This window comes from Lissotriton helveticus, chromosome 12 (genome assembly GCF_964261635.1).
Source record: "Lissotriton helveticus chromosome 12, aLisHel1.1, whole genome shotgun sequence".
Taxonomy (NCBI): Eukaryota; Metazoa; Chordata; class Amphibia; order Caudata; family Salamandridae; genus Lissotriton; species Lissotriton helveticus.
The window spans coordinates 255098521-255126149 of record NC_136073.1 but is presented as its reverse complement, the minus strand read 5'-3'; the positions used below and the strand labels follow the sequence as shown (position 1 = coordinate 255126149).

Here is a 27629-nt window from a genome sequence, read left to right as displayed (position 1 = left end):
CTTAAAATAATGCCGTCCATACCCGGGGGGATTGGTTTATTTGCCTTCAGCCAGTGTATACACTTGTTCTTGAGTGATTGATGGTTTTCCAACTGGCCATCCTTTAGGGGAGGCACATTAACCATGACTGCAACAAATGGTTGACAGTCTGGTGGGAGATTAATTGGGGGGATCCGTCGTGGGCGGATACTGGGGGCCTGTGGGAAGATTGTTGGGGCAGAACATTGTGTTGCAGGCCTGGGGGCTTTCCTAGTCGTTGGGCCGCTGGGTTTACTGCTACCTTCTAATTTTTGTTGGACTTCCTTTTTACCCTCAGTTGTCTGTTGCTGTTTTTGAGAAAGAGATTTTGGCTTATTTTTCTCAGGCTCTTTATTTGTTGGGAGTCCCTTGTGGCTTGGACCTGGTTTCAGATGGGGAGGAGATTTGGGAGTTGGGATTACTAGATTTTTAAGAGCAGCTTTATTTTGGGTTGTTGGGGGCTCAGGGCCTTTCTGCGCTGATAGATCATTCCCTTTTACACCCACATCCTTATTTACAGTCACTCTAGTAGCTAGTTTGATTGTTGTCTTGAGTGAGTGTAACCCATCCAGAGTTGACTGCTCTAATTTGTCAATCCTCTCCCCTAGACCCTTCACTTGAGTTAGTAACGGTTTCAAGAGGGTATATACCTTCTCCAGAATATTTTCGACCGCTACCAAGTCAGCTCGCTTTGAGACCTTAGTTGTATGAGGGCCCTTTGGAGAAATCAGTACATCCCCTTCTGTATCAGTTTCGTTCAGCATAGGGGCACCCCTTGTAATACTTGAATTTGGCACAGGAGACTTCCTTACTCTTTGGTAGAGGGCGGCCTGTCTCACTAGCTTACCCTTCTTACGTTTGCGCAATTTTTTACCTACGAGGGGAAACTCCTGCCTAGTATCACGAGTCACGATGATAGGAGAAGCCCCAACTAGCTTTCCATCTGGTACAACTGTGGTAGGTACAGGGGAATTTGGGGACTCGGGGTCTCCAGTGACATCACTTAACAGAATAGGTAGTAGTGATACGGAACAATTGCTAGGGCCATCATCTTCCAATGTGTCTATAGGAAAAAGAGCGGCCTGAGATTCCAACCTATCTATATTTTGCTCAATACCAGTCAGATGGAGGGGTTCTGAGGGAGCACTGACCATACTAGGGGGGGTACCTACTTGAACCCGGGTAATGGCTGGTGTGAGCGACTGGGCGTCTGCCCCCATTAATGAACGACTTGCGGGGAGGTATACTTCAGATAGACGCCGCTCAGAGATAGCGATCTCCTTTTCAATCACCGCCGCTACCCTGGTAATGAAACGGTCCATTGACCCTATCACGGGGCTCGCGGCATTAGATCCCCTTTCGACCTCACCCCTGAGAGGCTTACCAGAGCGTGTAGACATGGTTTGGGCAACAGAAGGGCAACAGGCACCAAGCGTGAGTCGTCGTGGTTGGTAAGAGGAAAGGGACGGGGCCCAGCCCAGCCTCTGTCAGCCCCTGACGGCCACAGACGGCCCGCCCTCTGCCCGGGCTCCGCCCGGCGTCGCCCGCGCGCGTCCGCGACGCGGAGGTCGAGGCTCCGCTTTGTAGCGCCTCCGGGCGCGGGAACAGCGGTGGCAGGAAGTCCGCGCTAAGCCCACTGGGAGCTGTAGTCTCTAGCCGCTCCTGGATGTTGATGGCGGCGAGACTCACAGCGTAGGCAACCCAGGGACTGAGGCAGAGTGCTGGCGTGCTGGCGTGTCCACGGATGGAGCTAGAGGAACCCACAGGAGGCAAATTTCCAGTCTCTTCAGAATTGGGAAATAAAGAGTGTCTTGGCCAATAGGGAACTATCAAGATTACATCCCCAGTCTCCCGCTAGATCCTTGCTAATGTCCTTTTTTTATAAGCGGAAAGTGCGAGAAAGCATAGAGCAGTCTCTGGGTCCCCAGGCTCACTTCTCATGAAACCTTGAGCAGAACCTACAAACTATTGCGTTGTCCTTGATGCAAAGAGATCTAGAAATGGAGTCCCGAACCTCCTAAAGATTTACTTGAAGATTCTGTGAGATAACGATAGGTTCACTGATGAAGGGAAAAACGTGCTTACAAGATCCATCAGAGTGTTGTCTATCTCCTGCATGTGTATCACTGACAGATTCAGTAAATTGAAGTCCACCCACAGACCAACTGATGTCACCATCTGATTTTATGACCTAGGTCTGATGCTTCCCTTGCAAGTTATTTATACAATGGAGACAGTGTTATCTGGTCTCACTGGGAATTTTTTGTTGCAGAATGAGAGACTTGAACTTTAGGTGAGCTCTGGAAATTGATGTAATTTCCTACCAGTTGGTGACTTCTTCAGCTTCAACCATGGCCATTCCTATTGTTAAGACTGACCCAACAAGGTTGCTCTCCAACCAATTTTTTGGGGTAAATGACACTGCATCCATGAGGACGGGTTCTCAACAAGGGGAAAAGGCATATTCTTCCTGACGTGGGGGAACTCCTGCATGACTTCCATGTAGAAGTATTTTCCATTTTAATCGAGAGGTGGGGAGGGGGGGCGGGAAGTCCTCACCATGCATAGAGATGTCAGAGGCAAAAAGAAGCTCTCCTGATGACTTCTTGTTCGGATATTTGTTTTTCTACTGCCAAAAATCATCTTTAAAGACTTTCAAATCTCCAGCACAATTCGCCAAATCCCCTCTACATCTACCTTATTCTCCTCGCCACCTCTCTTGTGTTTCGTAGGATAGGAAACCCCATCCAAGAAAGAGGATGACCGATCTAGAAGGGGCAAGATGTCTCTTTTTTGAAGACTATTTACCCATCAAAGTTAGAAACAGGAACTTTTGCGGATACATAGTTTAAAATAGGGGATGCCCATGTAATAAACGCTTACCTTCGGCCATCCTTAAAATCCACCAAAACTGTGCCCTCCGTAGGAATGAGAATAAGGTTGCGCATACGTGGAGCCGACTGCCTCCCACGTGCATGCACAACCGCCACTACACCACTCCTCGTCATATCGGAAGCTGGAAGGAGGAGGTATTCGGTCGCTAATCTCACATGGCATAACTCCAGTGAGGGCCTGCTCCTCATGACCCCCAGCAACTGGTAGGAGGAGGAAAAAACTAAAGGACTGCTACCGCCACCCAGCGTACTATGCCCTCTACACTGTACTCACGAGTTCCCAAATCACAGGAGTGGAGAGCTCATGCGCCCCGCAAGTGAGACATCCTCCTGCATTTTTACTTCTACATCTTGCGTTCCTCAGCCCAGAAAACAGGAAATAAAACATGAGGAATCTGAGTAAGCTACAACTTTGAAGCGCCCAGGAGGGTGGGTAAAGCTTACTTAGAATTCCCCTGGTTTTTTTTCTGTCCAAAAGATGTGGTCACCTCATAGTGCAATGATTGGGACAGGAACGAAGGACGTAACGATAATGGAATATTACAGCCGTCATTAAATAGGGACATCTCAAGTGATGCCATCCAATCCATCACTCTCTTAGAAGTGACCCAATGAGCCAAATCCTACAGTAATGGGTAGGATTGCTTGTCTATCATGTTACAAAAATGCGCCATTCACCTATTTCCTGTGGTGATATCCGGATATCTCCTAACACGATTTTGTAGGTCGAAGCTATCAGACAGCATAGTGGTCTGATTTGTTAACATCCTGGAGAGATTCAGAAAGCTTTCCTGGGCATAGGTTCCGCCTGTTGTTTACCATTGGCTTTGTGGTTTGGAACTCACATTTGCTTGCTTTCTATTTGCTGGCTTTAGTTGTTTTAGGCTGTCCAGTCCAAGTTTGTCCCCTCCTTGCCCAAACATATTTACTGTATTCTTCCACCAGTACTTGATTTCTATAAACAGGGCTTTAAATGTTGTTCTTATCGTGTCACAGTTGGCGTGCATACAAAGACAGAGGTTAAATGTCAGGCTCTGTCTTCTAGGTAGCTTGGTCTTTACTTTTCTTTCTCTGAAAGTGAGATGATTTATGCAACATTCATGCTGGCTCCGCGGAGTGCTTGAGGAAGGCTGTGGTATGGTATGTTTTTCCAGCACAAAATTTACATGTACTGTGCAGATATTTCAGAATTAGAAAAGCCCAGATGAAGCACAGTTTTTGGGAATTATCTAGTGTGGTGGAAACCAATATTTTAAAATGATCAAAACAAATCAATACATTAGGTGACATTCCCACACATTAATGTTTGAGAGCTGCTTCTTTTATCCAATCCAATCCAAAAATTCTTTATTTCGGCCTTTTAGACCATAAAAGATGCATTGCATATTACATTTACAGGCATATTTAAAAGAGATTAGAATTATAAAAACATTGCATAAAATTGATTACCAGGTTGTTCCAGACATGATAAAGATTTGAAAAACATACATAGTGGAAGAACATTTCATGTCGTGATTAGAAAGCAAAATCCATAAATTTTAGTACAAATTCATGTTTTTGGCATTTGGGTATTTAACAATTTTTTCCTAATCTATCAGTGTATGGCTGTGCAAATGTAATGGTTTCAAGTTTATTTAGCAGAGTTACTTAAAACCATTGCTACAGGTATCTCATTACAAATTCAAAAATGAAAATCGATTAAAAGACATAACAAAATGGTATTTACAGTCCATTAAAAGAATAAGCGATTATTCTACCAGTGTCAGTCTCTTTCATTGTCAAATGTAATGGTGATTTCAATTGAAGATGTGTTGTCTGTAATAGAAGTGTGCTACCACACCATGCATATTCCACTCTATGCCGCTCCACTGTACTCTACTTTGCACCACTCTGCCTTACACCAAGCAACTACACTCTACTCTGCACTACTCTATTCTAAGCCACTGCACTCTATGCTAATACACACGCCAATGCACTCTACTCTGTACCACTCCACAATACGCTCCTCACTCTGCCAATCCACTGTATGCCACTCTAATCTACTCTTCACAACTGCACTCTACAGCACTTAACGTCATTACTCTTTACCACCTCACTTTACCCTGCACCACTCTACTCTGAAACAAACCACTCTATGCCACTTCACTCTACCCCACTCCAACATTATACTCTAATCTACACCACTTCCCCAATCACCACTGCACTCAAGTATACCACACTCTAATCTAAGCCACTGCATTGTACGACACTGCATTGTACGACGCTGCATTGTACACCGCTGAATTCTGTGCCTTTGCACTCTACGCAAGCTTACTCTGCAACTCTCTACGCCAATGCACGCTACACCAGTTCACCCTACTATACGCCACTCCACTGTACGCCACAGTATGTAACTCCACTCTATGTCACTCAAATACACAACACTCTACTCTTCGCTATTCCACTCTACAACACTCCATCCCACCCCACTAACTTTTAGCCATGCTGGAGTACAACATGGCACAAACATATTGGCAATAACAATAATATAAGCGAAACCTATTAACTTTGGCAATGCTCGTTTTCATTAAAAAAACTATCTCCTAAGATAATTGCCTTCTTTTCCCATTAAACCGCTCTCTCACTGTACACTGCCGTCCGCCTTTTCACATCCTCTTCTGTACTTACTATCTGGACAGTTTCTCAAACATGGTCTTGGTTTCTTCTTCTGTCAACGGTCGCATTTTTAACGTTGGGTTGGTAAAAAACCTATGCTGCAGATGTCCGCGTGTGTAACCAGCGCTAAGTCCCGCCCCAATGCCTACGCATTTCCGCCGGCGACGGAAACAGTAAAGCCTGAGAAGGCCGCCTACGGCACTCTGATAAGAAGCAGCAAAGACAGCACTTGTAGTAGGTAACTGAAGATTTAGCGTTTTCTCCAATGTAAGGAGATATAGCGATGCTTTTTTATATAAATCGGTCATAAAAGAACTCAAATAAACTTAGATACAGTTTCGACATTTTAAATGAGAAACGATTTAAATCTTACATTATAAAATTATTTATTGCTGTGGAAGAGAACTTGCGTTTTAGGCTGAGGCATACTTTTGATATTGATGGTCAAAGTTCACATCAGCTTCTCGGCTTACATGAAAATGTCAATTTAGCCGCCAAGGCGTTTCCAGTTGAACTTTAAAGATGGCGTCTTGCGTTACCCGTTCCGTGTGTATACGGAAGTGAGTATTGCTGTACTGATAGTTGACAGGTCTTTCCTGACAGGCTAATGGTGGCGGCTCTCCTCCGCACTTCCCATTGGCCGAAACTGTACTTCCTGATTCCCTCAGTGCTGTAGTTGTGACACTAGCAAGATGTCGGCGGTGGACGTGGAAGATGAGAGCATACTGGCTTCTATTTTCCGGGATAGCTTCCCGGAAAGCTGGCGGGACCAGCCGGATTTCGCCGCCTATCTCCTTGAACTTAGCGGTTGCGGAGTGGAGCGGCTGAGTCGGGAGCCAGAGAGGCTGCGGGAAGAACGGGCGCAGATTCTGCAGCAGACCCGAGAATTAGCTTTCCGCAATTACAAGACTTTCATCCGTACGGCCGAGTGCACTGAGGACATCTATCGCCGCTTCGGGCTGGTCGAGACAGGCGTGTCAAGCCTTTTGGGGAAGCTGCCAGGTTTCCAGGAAGGATGCAGGTACGTTGGGCACTGGGGCTCCGGTCATAGTTCACAACTTCGCCTTTGCGTGGATTTTTAGACTGTGGAGCTTTGCATTCTGTGGCTTGTAGTTTCATATTGCAGTTTTAAGGCTTGGCCTATAAGACCTATTGAGCAAAAAGCTGTTGGCCAAAAGACCACCGCTGACTGAAGATGTTAAACATGACAGGTGTCCATCTGGCAAAGTTATGGAGAGGGATGACGTGGAGAAGAAGGCTTTTTGAGTTGTAGGGGTAAGAAAGATGAGGAGTGAAGCGAGGGCATCATGCTTGGGTTGAAAAGGATAAGTAGCTGGTAAATGGGGAATGACGGGTGTAGGGACGTATTGTTAGAGAATACACGTGAGGAGTTTGGGGATTTCGGTTGGTGTGGATTAGGTTTCCTTATTGGCATATAGCATTTTCCAGAACCTTGTACATAATAAAAAGGTGGTATTTGGATTCATGGACAACAGAATAATTCTACAGAACTGTGACAGAAGGGATTGGTGATAATTGGAACAATACAGTGACAATATAGTTTTTGCATTTTGATACTCCTCTTCACATATGCGAATGATGCATCCAAGCAACCTTTAAGTGTGATGGGTTCACCACCATAACCAAGAGGCAAGATATCTGTGGGTTTCAATATCACATTTTAAAATTTTCTTTAAATAAAGTTCCACTGTAATAGCCAACCAAGCACCTAAGTCAAATAACATTTCTACACTCAATCCATTCCTCTCTATACTGTTATTTATTATTATTATTTTTTTAAATTTATTTCACTCCTAAAGCGCACTATCACCTCAGAGGGGCATCCTGGCGCTGACAGACTCGTAACGAGAGAGGGGGACAGCTGATAACAGGCTAGGGGATTGGGAAGAGCCAAGTTTTCAAGTGCCTTCTAAATGCAAGAAGGCCAGAAACCTGCCTGTTATTGGGTTGTCTGTTCGCCAACCTGAAGTACCGAGGCATCATTATCACTATATACGTCAGTCTGGCTCCTCCTAACAATCCCACTCTAACAGCACTTGATATAAAGTCCTCTCTTCTTACATAGCTTGCAGATTACTCTGGAGTCTAGACAGTTTCTGTCTCCAAGAAGGGAATCTGTGTGGGTGCCACAAGCCCGCACCAGGATGCTGCCTTCACTCCCCTCTAACGTCTCAGTGCATAGGGCTTACTTACCTCAGGTACTGAAGAATGATGGCTGATTCTGAAGACTCGCTAACCGGCAAACATAAATAAACTCAAATCTATTAGCTAATAAAGACACTGTCGTAAGACCGTAGCACTCAGTTCCACAGGCCTTGGTTTGGTAGGTTCTTAAGTGTGGCACCACCACCAAGAAAAATGCAGACAGCCCCACCACTTCCACACACCTGAACCCTGCTGGTGAAGACCATTAAACTGGACCGGTGATAAGGCAGGACAAGCATTGGAAATGCAATAGGTCTCGCACCATTAGAGTTAGTGCTTTTAGAATTGTTTATGGTTTTTTTTTGTAAATGTTTAGCATTTTTGTTTCCTGTAGCCAATGCTAAAGAATTACAAATAAAAAAAGCCATAAATATTTATAAAAGCTGTAACTGAAATGGTCTGAGAGCTATTGCACTGTGTGAGGGTGAGGTGTTGAGGGTGAGCGTGAGGGTGGGTGAGGGTGAGTGAGGGGTTGAGGGTGAGTGAGGGTGAGGGGTTGAGGGTGAGTGAGGGTGGGTGAGGGGTTGAGGTGAGTAAGGGTGAGTGAGGGTGAGTGAGGGTGAGGGGTTGAGGGTGAGTGAGGGTGAGGGTGGGTTAGGGTGAGGGGTTGAGTGTGAGTGAGGGTGAGGGGTTGAGGGTGAGTGAGGGTGAGGGATTGAGGGTGAGGGATTGAGGGTGAGGGATTGAGGGTGAGTGAGGGTGAGGGTGAGTGAGGGTGAGGGGTTGAGGGTGGGTGAGGGTGAGTGAGGATGAGGTGTTGAGGGTGGGTGAGGGTGGGTGAGGGTGAGTGAGGGTGAGGGTGAGTGAGGGTGAGTGTGAGTGAGGGTGAGTGAGGGTGAGTGAGGGTGAGTGAGGGTGAGGGGTTGAGGGTGATTGAGGGTGAGGGGTTGAGGGTGAGGGTGAGTGAGGGTGAGGGTGAGGGGTTGTGGGTGAGGGTGAGTGAGGGTGAGGGTGAGGGGTTGAGGGTGAGTGAGGATGAGGGTGAGGGGTTGAGGGTGAGTGAGGATGAGTGAGAGTGAGGGGTTGAGGGTGAGGGGTGAGGGTGAGTGAGGGTGAGGGTGAGTGAGGGTTTGAGGGTGAGGGGTTGAGGGTGAGTGAGGGTGAGGGGTTGAGGGTGAGTGAGGGTGAGGGCATTCACATGTACTGCGCGTGGGTGTCCTTCCTTTCCTGGAAATGCTAACTTTACTGTCTTAAAAGAAAGTGAAAGCAAAGCAGACTAAAGATCGAACAGAGATCGTCGGGGACTTTCCACTTCGACGCAAGTGTGGCTTTGTTCAGCTGTTAGGCAGAGGGTGTTTGTGGAGTGTGGGCGGGGCTACCTGTATTTGATGGGTGACATCACCTTTAGTAGGAGTTTGGAGCTTAACATTGGCCACAGGCTAAGCCAATAGGCCCTAGAGCCCTAGTCTTCAAACTTTTTAAGCCCCCGCGTCAATACATTTCATTAGGGCTCCCAGGCGAGCGTGGGAAAGGAGAGGAGGGGAGAGCAGCAGAAGAAGCCGAATGAGAGAGATCGAATGAGGAGAGAGGCGGGGCAGGAGCCCGCTTGTTAATAAATAATCCCCGGAGGTGGTGATATTTCCCGGGATTGTGACAGAACATTTCTCGCTGCACCAACACAAACAGAGGCAGCGAGAGACATGTCACCGGGGGAGGGGGCGGGTGTCTGCGCGCTGCTCCGGGGACAGCGGGGGAGGGGCGTGTGTGCGGTGCTGCTGGGGAAGGCATGCGGGGCTGCTGAGCAGGGACAAAGGCAGAACAAAAACGGAGGTTGGATGGGCAAAGGAAGAAAGAGGTGACACACGAACTGGAATAAATAAAACTAAAAAGTAGAAAATTGGGGATATTAAATAGAAAGGGGTGAAAGAGGGGGAGGCAGGAAAGTAAACGGAGAGCGGTGAGACAAAACGAAGACGACTTTCAGGAGGCGAGCGCGGGAAAGGAGAGGAGGGGAGAGCACGGCGGGCAGGGGTGGGGCGGAGAGGGGAGAGGTGCGACACGGCAGGCAGGGGAGGAGAGTAGGAGGAGGAGGGGGGAGGAGAGTAGGGGAGGCACAGAAAGGTCTTCTGCTCGATGTTAATGATAGCCAAATGGCATATATATAACCCAGACGGGGCTTATTTACAAAGCCAGCGGGGATCTTCAAAGGGTGGCACAGCTCTTGCCCCGGTGGAGCAACAATGGGCAATGCAGCCGTCCAGGACTGTGTAGCTATGGAGAGCACAATATTATACCATTAGTTGCCCGAGGCTATGCCATGTTAGCTACAACTGTAGGGTGTTTGTAACACGAGCTCCAGACATTTGTTTCCACGCTCTAGGCATTGACAGTTATAGCCGCTCAGCAAAGCTTCGTGGTGCCTTTGTCTGGTGGAGCGCGGAGCGTAGATGATTTAAAAGGCAGTTGAGACATGCAGGATGAAAGAGGAGTGTCACTGTAGAATGCTGGAGATGAGAGGGACTGCCAGCCTAAGATCCAGGAGGCGAGAAAGACCGTCAGTGTGGAGTGCAGGATTCGAGAGAGACTGTCAGTGTGGAGTATAGGAATGAGAGAGAGCGTCAGTGTGGCGTGCAGTATTCGAGAGAGACTGTCAGTGTGGAGTATAGGAATGAGAGAGCGTCCGTGTGGCATGCAGTATTCGAGAGAGACTGTCAGTGTGGAGTATAGGAATGAGAGAGAGCGTCAGTGTGGCGTGCAGGATTCGAGAGAGACTTGTCAGTGTGGAGTGCAGGAGGCGAGAGAGACCGTCAGTGTGGCGTGCAGGATGAGAGAGAGACTTGTCAGTATGGAGTGCAGGAGGCGAGAGAGACCGTCGGTGTGGCGTGCAGGGGACGTAAGATATTGTAATTGCTGGGTGTACGAGGCGTGGGAGACTGTCATGTAGGGTGGGTGCAGCAAATGAGAGAGATTGTCAGTGTGGCGTGCAGGATACGAGAGAGACTGTCAGTGTGGGATGCAGGAGATAGAGACACTGGAAACGAGAGACTGTCAATGAGGCGGGAGAAACGGTCATTGTGGGAAGCCGGAGTTGAAATAGACTCAGCGTGGGACGCCTGGGATAGGAGAGACTGTCGCTGTGAGATGCAGAAGATGAGAGGCAGTGTGAGTGCAGGTGTGTGGGTAGGAAAGGACGGCGTGTACGTCATGAGTGCGGGCACGGTTTCTGTGGGGTGAAAGGGAGAGGAGGGCTGCTGGTCTGGGAGGGTGGTCTGTTGGAAGAGGGGGTCGCCGTGGGAGGCACTGATGACGCAGTACTGAGGGAGAGAGTCCGTATTTGCACCGAGTGGTCGTCGGAGGTGTGAGGGCACAGGCCGTGGTGCCCGTGACATTGTGAGTGAGGATACGAAGCCGGATTTGACGGACGGGATTGTGACAGAACATTTCTCGCTGCACCAACACAAACAGAGGCAGCGAGAGACATGTCACCGGGGGAGGGAGCGGGTGTCTGCGCGCTGCTCCAGGGGACAGCGGGGGAGGGGCGTGTGTGCGGTGCTGCTGGGGAAGTGGAATAAATAAAAACTAAAAAGGAGAAAATTGGGGATATAAAATAGAAAGGGGTGAAAGAGGGGGAGGCAGGAAAGTAAACGGAGAGCGGTGAGACAAAACGAAGACGACTTTCAGGAGGCGAGCGTGGGAAAGGAGGAGGGGAGAGCACGGCGGGCAGGGGAGGGGGCGGAGAGGGGAGAGGTGCGACACGGCAGGCAGACAGGGGAGGAGAGTAGGAGGAGGAGGGGGGAGGAGAGTAGGGGAGGCACGGCCTAGCGGCCGTGCAATCAAGAAGTGAGGGGGCGGGAGAGTAGGCAAGGCAGGCGGCTGGGGGCATGTGCACGCGCTTTTAAGCTCAATGCTCATGCGCATTGAGCTTAAAAGTCACGGGCACTGCAAGGAATCGCCACGATTCCTTGCAAGTTGGACAAAGAGTGTTTAAGCCCCCATAGTCTCGCAAGCTCGATGCGCATGCGCATCGACAGGCGAGACCTAAAAAACTACAGAGTGCGAAGCCTTTGGTCTCACAGTGCCCCCCAAATCCACCCCTAATCAATCCTTGTTGGAGCTTCATGCTATATCTCCTCTATTACATAGTTCTTTTTCTCTGTTACATATTACTATCACTATTATAGTTGTTTCATGATTCACTGCAGTGGATGCATATTAATTAAATTAAGGAGCACAGGCTTACTACTACTGACTTTCGTTCTCTCATTGGTATAGCTTGAGTCAATCAATCAATCAAAGCATTTATAGAGTGCACTATTCACCCGTGAGGGTCTCAAGGCGCTGCAGGGGGGGGGGGGGGGGGGGGGGGGCTGCTGCTACTGCTCGAAGAGCCAGGTCTTGAGGTGCTTCCTGAAGCTGAGATGGTCCTGGGTCAGTCGTAGGTGGGTGGGGAGGTAGTTTCTACTCTCAGTTTAATTTTTCGTTGTCCTTTTTTGTTGATTATGTCCGATGGTTAGGCCTTTGGATGCAAATTCTTGATTGATCTTTGGATTCAAATTCTTAATCTCTCCCTCCTCTACACTATTCAGAACTAGTGCAGATATATTGCAATTAATTTCATTTTCCTATGAATTTACTTCCACAGCTATCATCTTTTTATAACTCCCAACTATGTTCTGTTCCTTGTTTCTGTTATTTTATTAAAGACTAAATCATTGATGCTTTCAGGGCATTGTTAGGACTGCACCCAAATTGTCTTTTTGCAGAGGTTCTGTCTGAGGTTTGGCTGCCCCCACACACATCTAATCTGTATTTATTTACTAATACGTGTTGAATCTGAGATAAAACATCACCTTTGTGATCAAAGTTCACCCGTCATTTATCCAAGAGGGTTTCTATTGATTCCATGATTTTCTCTTTTGACCTCAACATAGTCGAGGCTAGCATTTGATCAGTAAAAGTAGGGGCATAATTCATTTGAAGTATAGGTATCCTCATAATTAACATTTTGAAATGAACAATTGTCTATTTAATTTACATTTTTCATCTGGTGAGAATGATACTGCAGACAATGGGAGTGAGAGCCTTTTTCCTTGTTGAGCCCCCCTCCACTAATACCTTTGATTGCAGAAAAACTTGCTGTATTGTCCCCAGGGTTTATATTTGGCGATTACATTGAACATAGTAGCATATCCATCGTCCTCAAATGTAGTTTAGCCTCCATCAAGGGCTCTGGTTCAGAGTCTATTTACACTTCCTTTTCTTTCTTCCAATCTGGGCTTATTCTGCTTTCCTTTTGCACTGTCCTTTTTGAGAACTTGACCTATGGCTTTTAGTCTGTTTTGAAAAATAATCTAGAATTGTGCTTTTACTGGAGGTTTTCTGTAGAACAAGTTATGTCTGTTAAAATGCAAATCCGTATTTGTAAAGCACAAACTACTCCCCCTTACTGGTCTCAAGGCGCTGGGGGCTGTCGAGGAAATTAAGTGAGCTATTGCCCGAGCTATTGTTCGATCCCCGGCTGCCGGAGCCGGGGATCGAACCGTTAACCCTGTGCTCCGAGGTCAGCAGCCCTGACTGTTGCACCACACCTCTCCTCTCTGTACTGTAGAGTCTTTGTCCATTGCAGTAGACAGCGATTGGTGTAGTGATTGTAACAGTTTATCACTTTCCCATTTCTTCCCTTGTTTATTTTGTCTACCATCCGTAATCTATCCACTATGGGCCATTTTATTAAATTAACTTTTCATTAGTTTTTTTGTAATTTTATTGAATTTTGTAAAGTGAATTGGGCTCTTTTTTTTCTCTTGTTTGATTCTGTGTCAAACAGATGTTCGTAAGTTATTTCACACTGCCTCCCACTTGGGCTTAATTCCTCAGTCGTTTTCCAGATTTGTATTTACTATAGTAAACTGGGCTCCTTTTGCATTCCTAGTCCTTGGACCTGATTTTCTTTTTGAGTGCATCCTATTTCTTTTGATGACTTCCCACACCAAAACTGGTTGACAGGGCAATATTTTTTATTTCTAATATCTACTAAGTTGCCTGCGTTGGTCACATTCCCTTGTAAAAATCTCTGAATCAATGCTCATTACTCAGATCCCTGTACTTTGCACACAAGGCCTACCTCTAGCTCATGAAATCCTTTCACACAATTCTTAATAATCAGCTTTATCTGCCTTGACATGCAGACATCCAGTCAGTTACTACCATGAATATTATTTTCACTTTTTATATGAGCATTCAAGGTAGGTGTAGACAGTTGACACCATGAGAAAACCACCAAACTTCGATACAAATGTTTTTCATATATTATATTAATGAGTACATCCAATAGTTAGCTATTTGCAGCAATAGTCCAATTCAGCGCAAATCTAAATGCAGACTCTCCACAGGGCTTTCATACCAATTAAACACTGCCAGACTCATCATAACATGTAATCACTCTGTATCTCTGGTAGAGTACTATAGGATACTTGGTGAGTATGTCTTCTAGGGGTAGCTTTCCCAGTGTTCAAAAAGAGTTGCTTTTTGTTCTTGCTGCTTCGCTAAGCTCACCTTACTCACCTTGCTCTCTTCCTAGAAACACTTAGTTAATCTAGTCCATTTGCATTTGCAATAGCATTTGCTTTCTCCGGCTCTGAATCCGTGTACATCAGTGTGAGGATGAAAGTATCTGAAACCGCACTGGCCATAGCCTTCTTTCTGGGTGGTGTAGCATGGTCTGGGTGCTGCTTCACATCCTGCTGCTCCCTCTCCTAACTCCTCAGCTTCCCAAATTGTAGGGGAGCCCAGTGGAGTACACACTAGCAGAGCCACCAGCTGCCAAACATTTGCTAGCAACCAGTTGTTCTTCAACTGGAAGGCGAATAGAAAGCGGGCATGAGTGCGGCCTCTGAGTGAAGGAGGAGGGGGAGGCACTGTCATAAGTGCAATCCTGTTCTCAGTGTGCAAGATTGTTATCTGTGCTAATGTACATGCAATCCAACAAATGTGAAAGTGAATGCATAGCACACAGTCCTTGTTTAGGGCGCTGTGTAATACCATGATTGTCTCAGAGACTTAGAAGTGTTCCTTACTTTACCCCGTGTTTAATAAGGAGTAAATTAGCTTCTATCTTTTTACCAACTGATGGACCTGAGAGATCCATGTGGGAAGATGTTTGTATGGCCATTACTATGCTCCCTGGCCGAGTGGGTATTAGTCATCAGTTTTTGCTTGTGTTTCAAGTGGGAGATGTAGGAAGCTGGCCCTTAATATATTGCCACATTAATCAAGAAGAGGGAGATAGAGGTACATAGTGGGCCTTGCCTCCTGTATCAAATAGACAATCAAAAGAAATCCACTAGAAAGTTTAAACTGATATCCTTTCAGATATAGTAGTATCAGTTAAGGGAAACTATTTACTTTTCTTAAAAAGACCCTCACCCACCAAAAGGTCCCTTGGTGGCATGCCTTATCCTCAGGTTCTTTACGTCCCGCTGCGGGACGGGGCGTGCTGCAACCGACGGAGACTTGGGAGCACTTTCTGGAAGGTGTGGGCTAAAAGATAGGAGTGGAAGGGTCAGATTGAATCCTGTGGCTGGTATTGTTAAAAATGGGGGAGTTGGAGGTGCACAATATAACTTATGTGTTACTCCTGGTCTACATTTTTCAAGCCTTCGACTTTATATTGTGGACCAAAAGAGGTACACTGTGTAAAGATTCCAGGCAAACCCCAAAGGAATTACACAAGATCAAATGACACCACAACTGCTCTGTGTGGGCTAGCAGTTGGGTATATCATAGGGTAGTGCTAAGCATTGATTATACACACAAAGGTAGTAAGTGAGACACACACCCAAAAAAGAAATCCGGCACCAATTTATAAAAAAAACACGTACTTGTATGTAAATTTAGATAACAAGCTCATGGGAATCGGTTAGGTACTTTTCGATTAATTTTCAGTTATCAAAATTGGATATAGCAATTTCTGGATTGGTAATGTTAACCTATGGAGGAAAAACATGTATTGCATTCGGGCACTTAGCAGTGACTTATGGGACTGTTCTTCAGGACTTAAGGTAAGTATTGGGCAAGCTCCAAGGTCCCACCAACAGGTCACCTTGCGAGGCTCTGGAGCGTCCGGGTGCAGAGGTGTGTCACGGCGTCAGGTGTCCAATTCATTTCAATGGGAGAACAGTCCACTTATAAAGAGGCTGCCGCTGCAGACAGGGGCTTGGGCACCACTCTGGGGGAACCCACAGGAGTGCCCAACCCTTGAGATCCTTGGGCACTTAGGGACACTGTTAGCCCAATTTTTCTCGGACTGTTGGGCTCTGCTGCAGTGGTGTCTTATGACGTTGTGATTCTGTGCTAGAGTCACTAGCGGTTGGAGGAAGCTTGCAGAAAGAGGCTGCAGGTGGTGACTGAAGTCCAGTCTGGGCAAAGCCAAGGACTTGCTTAGCTCTAGTGGGCCTGGGGACCTTGTTGGCACAATCACCTCCCTTCGACTCAGGCTCTGGAGCACAGATGGATAGGTGCTTCGAGGCGTCTAGTGGCGGTGGTCACAGACTCACTCTTGGTCTTTGTTTCTGCTGTAGAGGGGCAAACAGGACATCTGGGCCACTCTTGATGTGGGTCTCACTGTCCCTCAAGTCCCTCGACTTGCAGGTCGGTCTTCCTTGGTGCTGGTGTCTGGTCTGGGCACAACAAGCTTAGGTAGCAGCAAGTGGTCCAGTACCCCAGGAATTGGTACTGTGCAACTCCACTCCACACTTGGAGGAAGGACTGATCTGACCTATAGGAGCACTACCACCTCTTCCTGGGTGGTTGCTGCGTTGGTGGTCCCCATAGGTGGCAGGTCGGTGTACCGAGTCTTGCTCTTTGGTGCCTGTGACTGCAGGGGAAGTAGCTCCTCTACTCCAAGGGAGTTTATTTGACAATTTGCGAAGCTATCGCAGCTCTCTGGGTTTCTTGAGGTCTGCAAAGTGGCAGGACGAATCAGTTGCTCTACGAGGGTTGGTGCAACAGGCTGGCCAGCAGGGTTGGTGCCAGGTCGGTCGTGCTCCACGGTTCTTGGGTCAGCAGTCTTATTTTTTGTCCACTTCTTCTTTTGGTCTGTACAAATTTGAAGTCCTGGTATCAGGGGGTCACCTAATTACTCAATTATGGGACGTTGAGGAGAGTACGAGGTAGTAGCTAATGGGCTACTTACCCCCTAGATGGCCACTTCCTTCAGGGAGTGGGCATCACCCTGTCCCAGAATTCCTAATTCCACCAGCACGCAATATGGTGGGATTTCTAAAGTTGTGTTTACGTCAGGTTTTGTCACCCTAGAGGTGTGTTCAGCCAGGCAGCGCAACATGCCTCCTGCATAAGTAAATGTCCTGGCACCATATGGGCCATGGGCAGGGGGTGGACATCCCCTCACCTCTGAGGGAAGCCAGATTTGAATACCAAAAGTGTTGGCATCTTTGAAGCTCCCTGTCTTGGAATGCTAATTCACAGATCATCCTAGTGGGGGGACGGGGGGGGCGGGTTTTAGTGTTTAGGGCAGGTGCCAACACCCTCTGCCCAATCTGGCTTTTTTTCTGATCTCCTAAGAGCAAAGGCCCTCGCCCCATGGGTCAGAAACTAGTCTGTGGCAGCAGGCTGGCTAAGACCAGTCTGTCAGCGCACTAGTAGTTGGTAGGTTTTCAGGGGGTCACCTTTAAGGTGATCTCTGGGGGCATGTATAAATAAATAAATCACTGGGATCAGTGTGGGTTTATTAATGCGAGGTATTTGATACCAAACACCTTATGTTTTAGTGAAGCCATTATGTAGCTGGGGAACTCGTTTTGGCCAGTGCCCAGTACATACCTTAAGATGTCTTCCCTGCTCACTTGCAATATCTAGTAATATAAAAAGACATCACAGGGTCATCTCTGCTTATGCAGATATGTCCTCACATCAAGTACAATGCACCCTGCCTTATGTCTCAAAGGCCTGCTGTAGCGGAGACTTGCACATATTAAATGCAGGGACTTTGGCATGACACACAGGAATGTGTCATGTCATGTTTTCACTCATGGTTTGCACCATGTCACAGCCTGCAATTGTGGTCTGTGTGTAATTTGCATGTGGGTCTCTTAGGGTGGCATAAGATATGCTGCAGCACTTGGGGGACCCTCTTTAGTACCATGCCCTAGGTGCCTGGGGTCCTATATATTAGGGACATACAGGGGTGCTAAAGTCCTTTGCTAATTGTAGCACAATTAGACAACACCTTGTATTAGGGAAGGTGCACTGGCACTGAGGTCTGGTTTGTAGGCCTTAGTGCAGTGACAGTCGAAAACCAGCATCTAGTAACTGAAAAGGTGGCAAAAAGTTTGCGGTGGGGGAAGGGGGAAACAGCAACAAAAGCCCAGTTCTCTATAGGAGCTTCCACTTTGGATCGCCTGATGTCTTTCTCACCCCTTGTGCAAACAGCAGTAGAGAAGTGTTTGGTGCTGTTGTATTTAGTTTTGGAGAATTCCTCTACTGACTTTGACCTCAGCAATTGTATTTTGCTGAGGGACAGTATGAGAGATTGGGTATCTAGGTCGTAACTTCTTATGGAATACATGCTCTTTACACAGGCACTTGGTTCAGGGAAGGTCATGGAGAAGATGATCAACTTTCAAGGAAACTTGTGACCTGCTAAGGATTCAAGCAATATTTTCTCCACTGTTCCCACTTCATTTTAAGCAATTCAGTTATTAAAGAACATCAACTATACAGTTAGGTCAGTGATAGGCATGTAGAGGGAAAAAAGTAAACCGCATGATGAATGTCTGGTTTTATTTAAGATCAGTTCTTCGATACATGCTGTATCTTTTTTAAATTACATTTTCTTTGACCTGTAGTACAGCAAATGATGGTTCAACCTGCTTAATTCTTAGGAAACAAATGGGCTCCATATTTATAAAACAGTGCCTCCATTTACATGCCGGTTGGCAACAGTCAGTACTTTTGATTGTTTTAACAATGATAATGTGTAACAAAAAATATAGAAATGCAAAAGCCAAACTGCTTTTACAAATTGGATATGTTCTAGGCATTTTATGTGGGCAATCAATAAGGTGGTGTGAGGATGTATGATAAGAAAATGATTCAGATTCTCTTTCACATACGTGTATACATTTTTAGGTACATTTGATGTTCATTATTTAAGGAAGACAAGACCTAGCCCATTTTGCTTATCTTTGTCTGCAGGAAGTTTGTGAAACGAGCAGAGGAGATTGGCTCGAGCAGGCGGATGAACACCCTTACCCTGAACAGGCACACCGAGATACTTGAAATCTTGGAGATCCCTCAGCTCATGGACACGTGTGTCCGTAATGGCTACTATGAGGAGGCGTTGGAGCTTGCTGCATATGTCCGAAGGCTGGAGAAAAAGCATTCCACCATCCCAGTGATACAGGCAAGCGCAATGAACACATTTTGTCTTACCTCCTGTCTTTTTTTGTGACTTGTGTTTGTGCCTCTCATTTGTGATACTTCCAACTCAATAGTTGGAATACCTGAGTCCCTATTTTTGTCCACTTTTTAGTTAAATATCGATTTTAAATGAAATGGCTTTTAATTTTAATTTACTTGATTGCAAAAGCAGGATGTCAATTTAAAGCGTTATGGCCAAAAACACTGTTCACTGGTCCAGGCAGACAGTCTTTTGCACTCTGTGCTGTTGTGCCAGTTTACTTCACTCCTATGGTCATCATCACGCTTACCTGTCTGAATAGGTAGGTGTGTTTTTAGGCTAGGGAGGGAGAGTGTGTCTTTGTCTTTATGCAGTGTTACACGGCCTAGCATTTTTCAAAATTAATGTCATCTTTATTCATTTCTTTCTTTTAATCCTGCTCCTCTCAGGTAGAGTCCCGGGTATGTTTTATGACTGTGAATCAACCTGAAAGGAAAGAAATCTTACAATCACAGGCATAAGACTGCAGAGTTAGGCTAATCTTACATTCTGATTCGGAAATCTTACTGCACAGCTACTTAGAGTTCACAGGATCAGACCGTTGCACCATTCTTATATGCTGAATCCTCTTAGAGAAGTAATGGTAATATAAAGGGTTTAGTAATAGATTATGACAGCTAAGTCATTAAATAACCGCCTTAGCAGCGAGGGCTCCCTGATGCCAAAGAACCAAAAATATGCATTTATCCCATCCACCTTGGCTCAGGTTTACACTATTATCAGCTGTAGATATATTTAAACCATGCCATATTTTTGTCTGACACATAAGCCTTAATTTTCCTGAGAATAAATACAGATGTGTTGCAGAAATGTCTGTAAGATAAACAAACTCAATTTCACTAAACCTATGATTGCAATTTACCAGAAAAAAAGTTATTTGCTTCTTCTGACACAAGATTTTCACTTTAATTACATGCACGTTTGGTTCCAAACATCAGCTTAAACTTTTTACCAAAAGTCACATATATTACTCATACATCAGCAGATTCATATCCATTTCATCATCATTAGCAAACACCAGGGTTGCCCATCGTATGCCAAGGATTTTCACCACCATTGTTGTAGGTGTTTTTTGTTGTTGTTTATCTTGGTGGAGTTTTATATAGTGCAAACTAGACCCGAAGGTATCGGAGCTTTTGACATGAGCACCAGTTACTTTACAGACTGACACATTAATGCATTTTTGTTAGAAACAGGGAGATTAAGTGATTTGCCCAAAATCACAAGATGTTGAGCGTCCCTTCCGAGACTCAAACCCGGTTCACCAGCTCTGAGGTCGACCGCCCTAGCCGTTAGGCCACATCCTCTCCCCAGTCAGAGGTTAGTCAGAATTTTTTTTAATTTATTTATTTGAAGGTTTTTATATAGCGCTGGCTAGACCTGGAGGAATCCGAGGGCTTTACATGAGGATAAGTGAGAACATCAGTTACAAGAGCATATTAAAACATGGGAAAAGAAAAAAAACAGTGTTACACAGAAACATGTGTTTTACTAGAGCATAGAATAGCACCAACACAGAGAAAAACAATGTTACACGGTCACATGAGTAAATAGAGCATTACATAACACAGACACATGTCCTAGGGGTATAGAAGGTAAGGAGGAATGAAAAATGGATAAGAAATGCAGCTCTGGTCAGGCACACGAGCAAGGGGAGAGCCATTGGGATGGGAGGCAGCCACAAGAACAAGGAGGGAGGAGGGCAAGAATTATGTCCAGAATGGCCTCCGTTAGTCTAGGATCGGCATCATTGTGTCATTGCCAGTAATAATCAACAGACAGACACGCTTACGTTGAATACCCATGATATGTCCAGGCTGGATACCATTCTGGTTAGGATAACCAGCATGTTGAAAATAACAGCGACAGTATATCGTGAAGAATGAGTAATATGCCTGGGTTAGCCATAATATTGTCAAGAAATGCCATATGTCAAGAATGGGCCGTTGCTATGCCAGGGATAGCCAGAATGTCATTAAGAATGGTCAAAATATTTCATTGATGGGTGTCTATTATGCTAGAGATAATAGAATGTCAGCAGAAGTTTTCACACTACGTAGAGTATGTCACCAGGATGGGATATTATGCAACCATGCAGAATGTTGTCGAGAATGGTCACAGTATGGCACAGATGGGCCATTATTATGCCGGATGGTCTCAAAGCCCATAAAATATCCTATATAACATCCACTGCCTCCTCAAAGCATACAGATATCTGTAGAGATCCATTCATGCATACATACTCTCAAACACACAAATATGCACATGTAGACCCTCTCAGCTTATTTTGATAGTACAGGCAGTGCTGCAGGCTGTCCTTTACTGATTTTACCCTGGTGCATGCCAAGAAGGAACAGCACAGCTGTGGCAAAGGTGAAAGGGGTCATGATTAATAGCTGTCTGTTATCGATCTCCTGAGCAGCATGGATGTGGGGAGCTCTTTGTCTGAGCAAGAAGAGGTGGTGCTTACTCGAGTGAATCAGCGTGCTAGTTTTGCTTGTGCTTTGCCATATAAGGAGGGCTATTGATAGATTGAACTTGTCTGAGGGAGCTATGGTTAAACCAGTGCCTGAAGTAAGGAGTTAATGCCTCCGCGTAGCAGCCATGACTGGCCCTTTCCCTTCTCCATGTCTCTTAGATGCTCTCTACCTTGCCTGTCCAGCTACAATATCAGTTGAAACACTACTGCACACGTTTCTGATTGTAGGTTGTATCAAGCCAGTTGTACAATACACCATCAGTACAAAAACGTGTTACTTGTATATGTGGTGCCTATGGCAATGATTTTTGAATATTTAACTTTTCTTTTGCTGTTGGTTACAGGGAATTGTCAATGAGGTACGTCAGTCAGCGCAGCTAATGCTGAACCAACTTGTGCAGCAGCTACGCACCAATATTCAGCTGCCAGCCTGCCTGCGTGTCATTGGCTACTTGCGCAGGATGGATGTCTTCACTGAAGCTGAACTACGCATCAAGTTCTTGCAATGCCGGGATGCCTGGCTCCGTTCCATCCAGAGTTCCATTGCAGAGGATGATCCTTACTTTCACATTACCAAAACCATAGAGACATGCCGTGTGCATCTATTTGACATAATCACCCAGTACCGAGCCATCTTCTCTGATGAGGACTCTTTGATGCTGCCTCTGTCCAGCGACCATGCTGTCAATGAGAGTGCTATCTTCCATGGCTGGGTACTTCAGAAGGTCTCAGAATTTCTGCAGAGCTTGGAGAGGGATCTGCAGCGAGGTGTAGGTGCCCGCTTGGACTCGCTGCTTGGCCAGTGTATGTACTTTGGGCTTTCTTTCAGCCGTGTTGGTGCTGACTTTCGTGGGCAATTAACACCAATTTTCCAGCGAGTTGCCCTTCAGAGCTTTGCACGGGCGACCCACGAAGCAGTAGATAAGTTCCAGGAAGAGATGAATTTGTATACACTGACTTCGGCCCCGGCTGTTCTGGGTAGTACCTTACCGCCTGCTCCCACTAACCAACCTGGCACCCTGCAACCACCCATGGTGCTTTTGGACTTCCCGCCTCTTGCATGTTTCCTAAACAATTTTCTTACAGCGTTCAATGACCTTCGCCTCTGCTGCCCCATTGCCCTAACTCAGGATGTGACAACTTACTTGGAGGGTGCCCTGGACAAGGTACAAAAAGTGATACTTTAATGTTTTTTTTTCTTTAAAAGCTTAAATTTTTTTCTGGGTATTGTTTGAGTTTCATAGTGTACATATAGATCAGGAGAAATGAAAAAAACAACTTTTGTTATAACATGCAAATCAGTTTGCCAAATCAGACCGTCTGATAACATAAGGCATGATCACCACTGAAGTAAGCCATATCACATTTTGTTTAACCTAGACGGTGAAAGGTGCAAATGTTTATTCTGATTTGTTTGGCAGTTCATGAAATGAACCATGCCCATTAATGGTACCATAGCATACATTTTCCACAACTTAAACCACCATATATTCATTGAAGAAGATGTTGGGCATTTTTCATAATTGGGCTATCGGTAATCTAGCAGTCAGCGACGCGTGAAATTAGTTTTATCCCAAGTGTTGTCAAAGAGAATGAAACCTCCACCCCACAATGTCCGAGGAGTCGTTTCTACGGGTCCATAGGTATTATGACTCTAGTAATCTCTTCGATCAATTGAATGGCCCCTGGCCAATAATCCTACTCCTGACTGCGATGTCACCACATATGGAATGTGCTCCCTCATTCCTCACATACCCTCTACATCATATTGGAATGCTAAACATCTTTCCTAATTTCTCTTCATACTGCAAGCCTTTCAAAGACTTTGCTGTATGATGGACCATGTTTCTTCCTTCATCTCCACTCCTAACTCCTTTTCTCCATGTATTTTGTTACCTTCGGACTAAGGGTTGCGGCGCTCCCTGTAAAGCTTTAAGATTCCCTGCTCTTGACCTGGCTATATGTGAACCTAGATTCAATGGGATTTTGTCCGGTCCACACCCTACATATGAAAATCTCCCTGGTCCCTGTGCAAGAAATACGTCAGTTGAAAGGTGTCCATAGGTAAAAACGCAGAATAACATGTTTCACCACTCCTTATTTCACCATTCTCAAACAGGTCGCAGAGTCATAGCCAATGTTTAGTATATGGACAGCTCGACCATTTCATGGTCGGTTTAAGCAGTATATATATCCCTGACATTTGCAGGTCTAATACCTCCTTCTCAGTGGTGCCTTACGTAAGGTCTTTCTAGCCATCCTAGGAGACTTCTTATACCAAGTTAAATTAATTAGTTTACATTGTATAGTTTTATCAGAGGACTTTGTGAAATGTAAAGGAAGGGTCTGTGTTGTGTGCAGATGTAGTAAAAAGTTATGCATGCCACCGTATCCAGCCAGAATATTTCTAGCTTGCCCCACCTACAGCGCCTTAAGTGGTTAAGATGTCCTTTTTAAAAAAACACATTTTTAAATTTATTTTTATAACTGTTGGTGAAAAAGCAGCACAAGAAGGCAGTAAAGACATTATATTAAATCCCACGTCTAAATTACTGACCACCCAACATTAGGGGCGGAACCAATCCTCCCACCTGTACATTGATATTGCCCACCCCACGCAATCCTGTAACCCCACCATCCGTCTATGGCCTCTCTGCTCACATATCTAGCCCTATCCTTCAAAGATGTCCTCCTTAGTTTGTTGGATTCTTTAATATGCACTTCTTTTTCCAGGTCTGTAACTTTCAAGTAAAGTAACTCATGTCTATGCAAACTGCTTTACTAATGATTACAGCTAACTTTTTGCAGCAGTGTTGCAATGAGCATAGGTGGAGGCACAAGGAGCTCCCAAAAGGTGGCTCTTCAAAGCGGAATGTCTTTGCAACCTCTGCACACCTCTTAATGTGGTTTGCGGTACATTTTTCAGTACAACTTTGCCTTGTAGTACGAACCTAGCCAAAAGCTATTGGAGCTGTGTAGAAGTTCACTTGCACAGATACAGTCCGCGTCTGATTGGCAAGGTAGCTGGTTTCTAAGAGTGAGAGTGGACTGTTATTAATTCATCTCCAGGCCAAGAGGGAGGACCTTGTAATCTCGAGATTAATTTGGGGCCATTAGGGACAACCTACAAAAGGGGTCATGAAAGAGATTTTTGCAGTTCTGCTCTTTCCCCTGGGCCACACTCCATTTTGGGGTATGGTTCTTTCAGGTCCTTTCTCGGCTACCACCTGCTTCAGGCAGATCCCTGGGCTTCCGTTCTAGACATCTTCCTTCTGCAGGGACACATCCAGTCCCCCTTCCAAAGCAAGAGCGGCTCCTTCTTTTTGAGGTAGCATGTCTAACAGAATGCAAGACTTCAGGGTTGGTTCCCAACCTGGCAGACAGAACTGCCAATTAGAGATTCCATGCTTAAGGCTCATTACTATCCCTATTCATACATGTGTTTAGATCCTGGCTCTGGTCAGTAAGACTTCCTGGCACCCGAAACAGGACAACTGCACAGTATTTATTCACAGGTTGACAATTCAAGCCTTTGCTATCTTCAAATTTTTCATGGACTCCTTCAGTCTGATACTTGCATGCCCCATGCATGATCAGTGCATAATTCCGACATGGCAGAGAATGCTGTCAACAGAAACTCCAGCCCCCTCCAAAGGATGGTTTTAGGCATTTCCTATCTTGATTGTGCAGACAACCTGGGTGCATTTCTTGTTAGTTATTCACAAGGAAAGTAGGGCGGAGCTAGAACAGTCCTGACAGATTTCAGAATGAAAAACTACAAAGGAGGGGGATATGTCACCATTGCCAACTAGATGCTGTTGGCCAGCTACATTGACATTGTTCTGAGAAGAATGTTTTGGGGCCTGCTACCAGGTCATTAAAGACCAGAGCAACCCCACTCCTCCTTCATCTTGAGTAACCATCCACACAAAGGCATCCTAAAATGGACACCACCAACCATATTGTTATCTTCTAATTTCCTTCATAATTTTCCTTGAGTGGGAGGTAGGTAGCACTAAACATGATGCAAGATCCTTTTGCTTTTCAGTCTTTTTGAAGTAGGAATTACTTAAATCCCTATGAGTGTAGCACTGCAGTTACAAAAAGTGTGTGGCGACCAGAACTCCTGGTCAGCTGGAGGATAACATCCGTAGGATTGAGCCTGCCTGCTGTGTTGCATCTGCGGCTAAGGGGGCTAATCCTGCAAACTAAGGCACCAACCACAGAAAATTAGTGATGTTGTAGTACAGACAGTTATTTTGTCTGCTGAAACCAGAATTCTTAGCTTCACAATCCTAGTAGTGTCCTAGCTCCCTGGTCTGAGTACTTTAAAAGTAGTAGATCACTTCCCCGCAGTCGAGAAACGAAAGCCTCCCTGCTAAATTGTGGTACACATGGGAACTCTTTTAGGCAAATTTGTAGCTAAGTTTATGGCTTACTATACTATTTACATTTGAATGGAAACTTTTTTGCCTGGGTTGTTCCTTTTACAATGAACTGTTTTCGGAAGTCTCAAGTTCCCTCCAGCTCACTTCTACATACTCCCAACCTAGCTACCTCCTGAGGGCCTTTCTTATTAAGAGTGTGAGGTATAGAGGAGGAGAAACTTGTCACAGAAAACAGCCAGTGCATGACTTCTGTATTAAGAGGTGCGAAGAGGAGAACCGCATTTTCTGGTGCATTTTTCCCAGTCAAGCTCCACCTACCCATGGCATGTGCTATGGCTTCAACCTACTGGGGTGATGTTGGAGGACCAGATACATTTCCCAGTGTGTCAAAAATGTGTTTCTCCTCCCTACGGTTTGGAACACGTTTCTTTAGGTGAGTGGGGACGCTACAGCCTACACCTGGGCCTTTTACAGAAAAAAAATGTAAGTGAAATAAACGCATGGGCATTAAACATTTTCACAAGCACTGTTGTAAACCGTATTCTCAACACATTTTGCCAACAAAGATGTCAGTGTTCTTACATTGTAGGCCCTGCAGGGACAGTATTAAACAGTATAATTTATAAGCAGAACTGTATTGACGTTTATCCATTCAAAGAGAGATAGGTATCTGTAAGGATGATGCTGGGGAAATGAGGGATTCCACTATATAGGGTACTCGAATATTCCTTTTTATTGAGGTTTTGTACGTAATCCAGGTTCACAATGTCCTTTTGTAATGGAACGTCGTACAGCTGATAGGTATTCCCTGGAACCGTCAGCCTCCTTCCCTTGATGCCCCGCCTTGGTCGCTACCGCCAGCTCCTCTCCGGGTCGTTATGGCTCTCGGAACAAACAAAGAAGGGATAGGGCAATTAGTGTGAGGTACTGGGGTACAGCCTTGAGGAGGAAGGGGAGTGCGGGATCATCAGGGTTCCACCACCGTTTTCTATACAACTATGAGCGTGACGGGGAGAGAGGACAATTATCCGGTGGCCACCCGCACCCTACCCTGTCCCACCCCGTGTAGAAAACAGACACTTAAAGCGCCCTCGTACCTTGTCCAGCCACGCTTCTCCCCTGGAAGCGTGGCAGGGCGACTCGTGGTTCCGTAGGCCTCCTGGCTTGTCGAGTCTCGGTTCCGGCAGTCCGGGTCGAGCCTCTTCGGTCACGTCTCCTTCCTCGGCGTTCTTCTCGGCGTCCTCCTTGGCGTGGGATTCTGCATTAACATCGAAGAACGGGGCTTCCTTAAACGCCCCCGAAGCAGTGGATTGGTTCCTGGCCGATGACGAAGTGACCCGTGATTGGCCGTTGTCTGGGGACACCCCAAACGTCAGGAAAGGCGGTTCCAGTGACGACGGTATGGCAGAGGAAATCCAAGAAACGTTCACAGGATCCTGCGGACGGGGTGGAAAGGAACAATGGTTAGAAGGGACACCCCGTCCGTCTGAGTCAGAGTCCGAGTCCGGGACCCCGTGACACATCCCACCCCCAGGATTGACCCGATCGGG

The 27629-nt window shown here is 45.9% G+C and overlaps 2 protein-coding genes across 3 annotated transcripts in view; one reads left to right on the top strand and one right to left on the bottom strand.

The window, feature by feature from the left end:
* NIP7 (nucleolar pre-rRNA processing protein NIP7) overlaps positions 1-5730 on the bottom strand; it is a 37806-nt gene extending 32076 nt beyond the window's left edge. Inside the window, exon 1 of the mRNA XM_078669312.1 lies at positions 5580-5730. Coding sequence (XP_078525438.1) covers positions 5580-5635 — 56 coding nt within the window. The 5' untranslated portion in view covers positions 5636-5730. The remainder of the gene's footprint in view (positions 1-5579) is intronic.
* Positions 5731-5772: 42 nt separating this feature from the next.
* Positions 5773-27629, top strand: part of COG8 (component of oligomeric golgi complex 8) — a 188359-nt gene continuing 166502 nt past the window's right edge. Inside the window, exons 1-3 of one of the 2 annotated variants that reach the window (XM_078669308.1) lie at positions 5773-6588; positions 18948-19155; positions 22036-22857. In XM_078669308.1, coding sequence (XP_078525434.1) covers positions 6260-6588; positions 18948-19155; positions 22036-22857 — 1359 coding nt within the window. In that variant the 5' untranslated portion in view covers positions 5773-6259. The remainder of the gene's footprint in view (positions 6589-18947; positions 19156-22035; positions 22858-27629) is intronic. The other variant, XM_078669309.1, reaches the window with a different exon arrangement.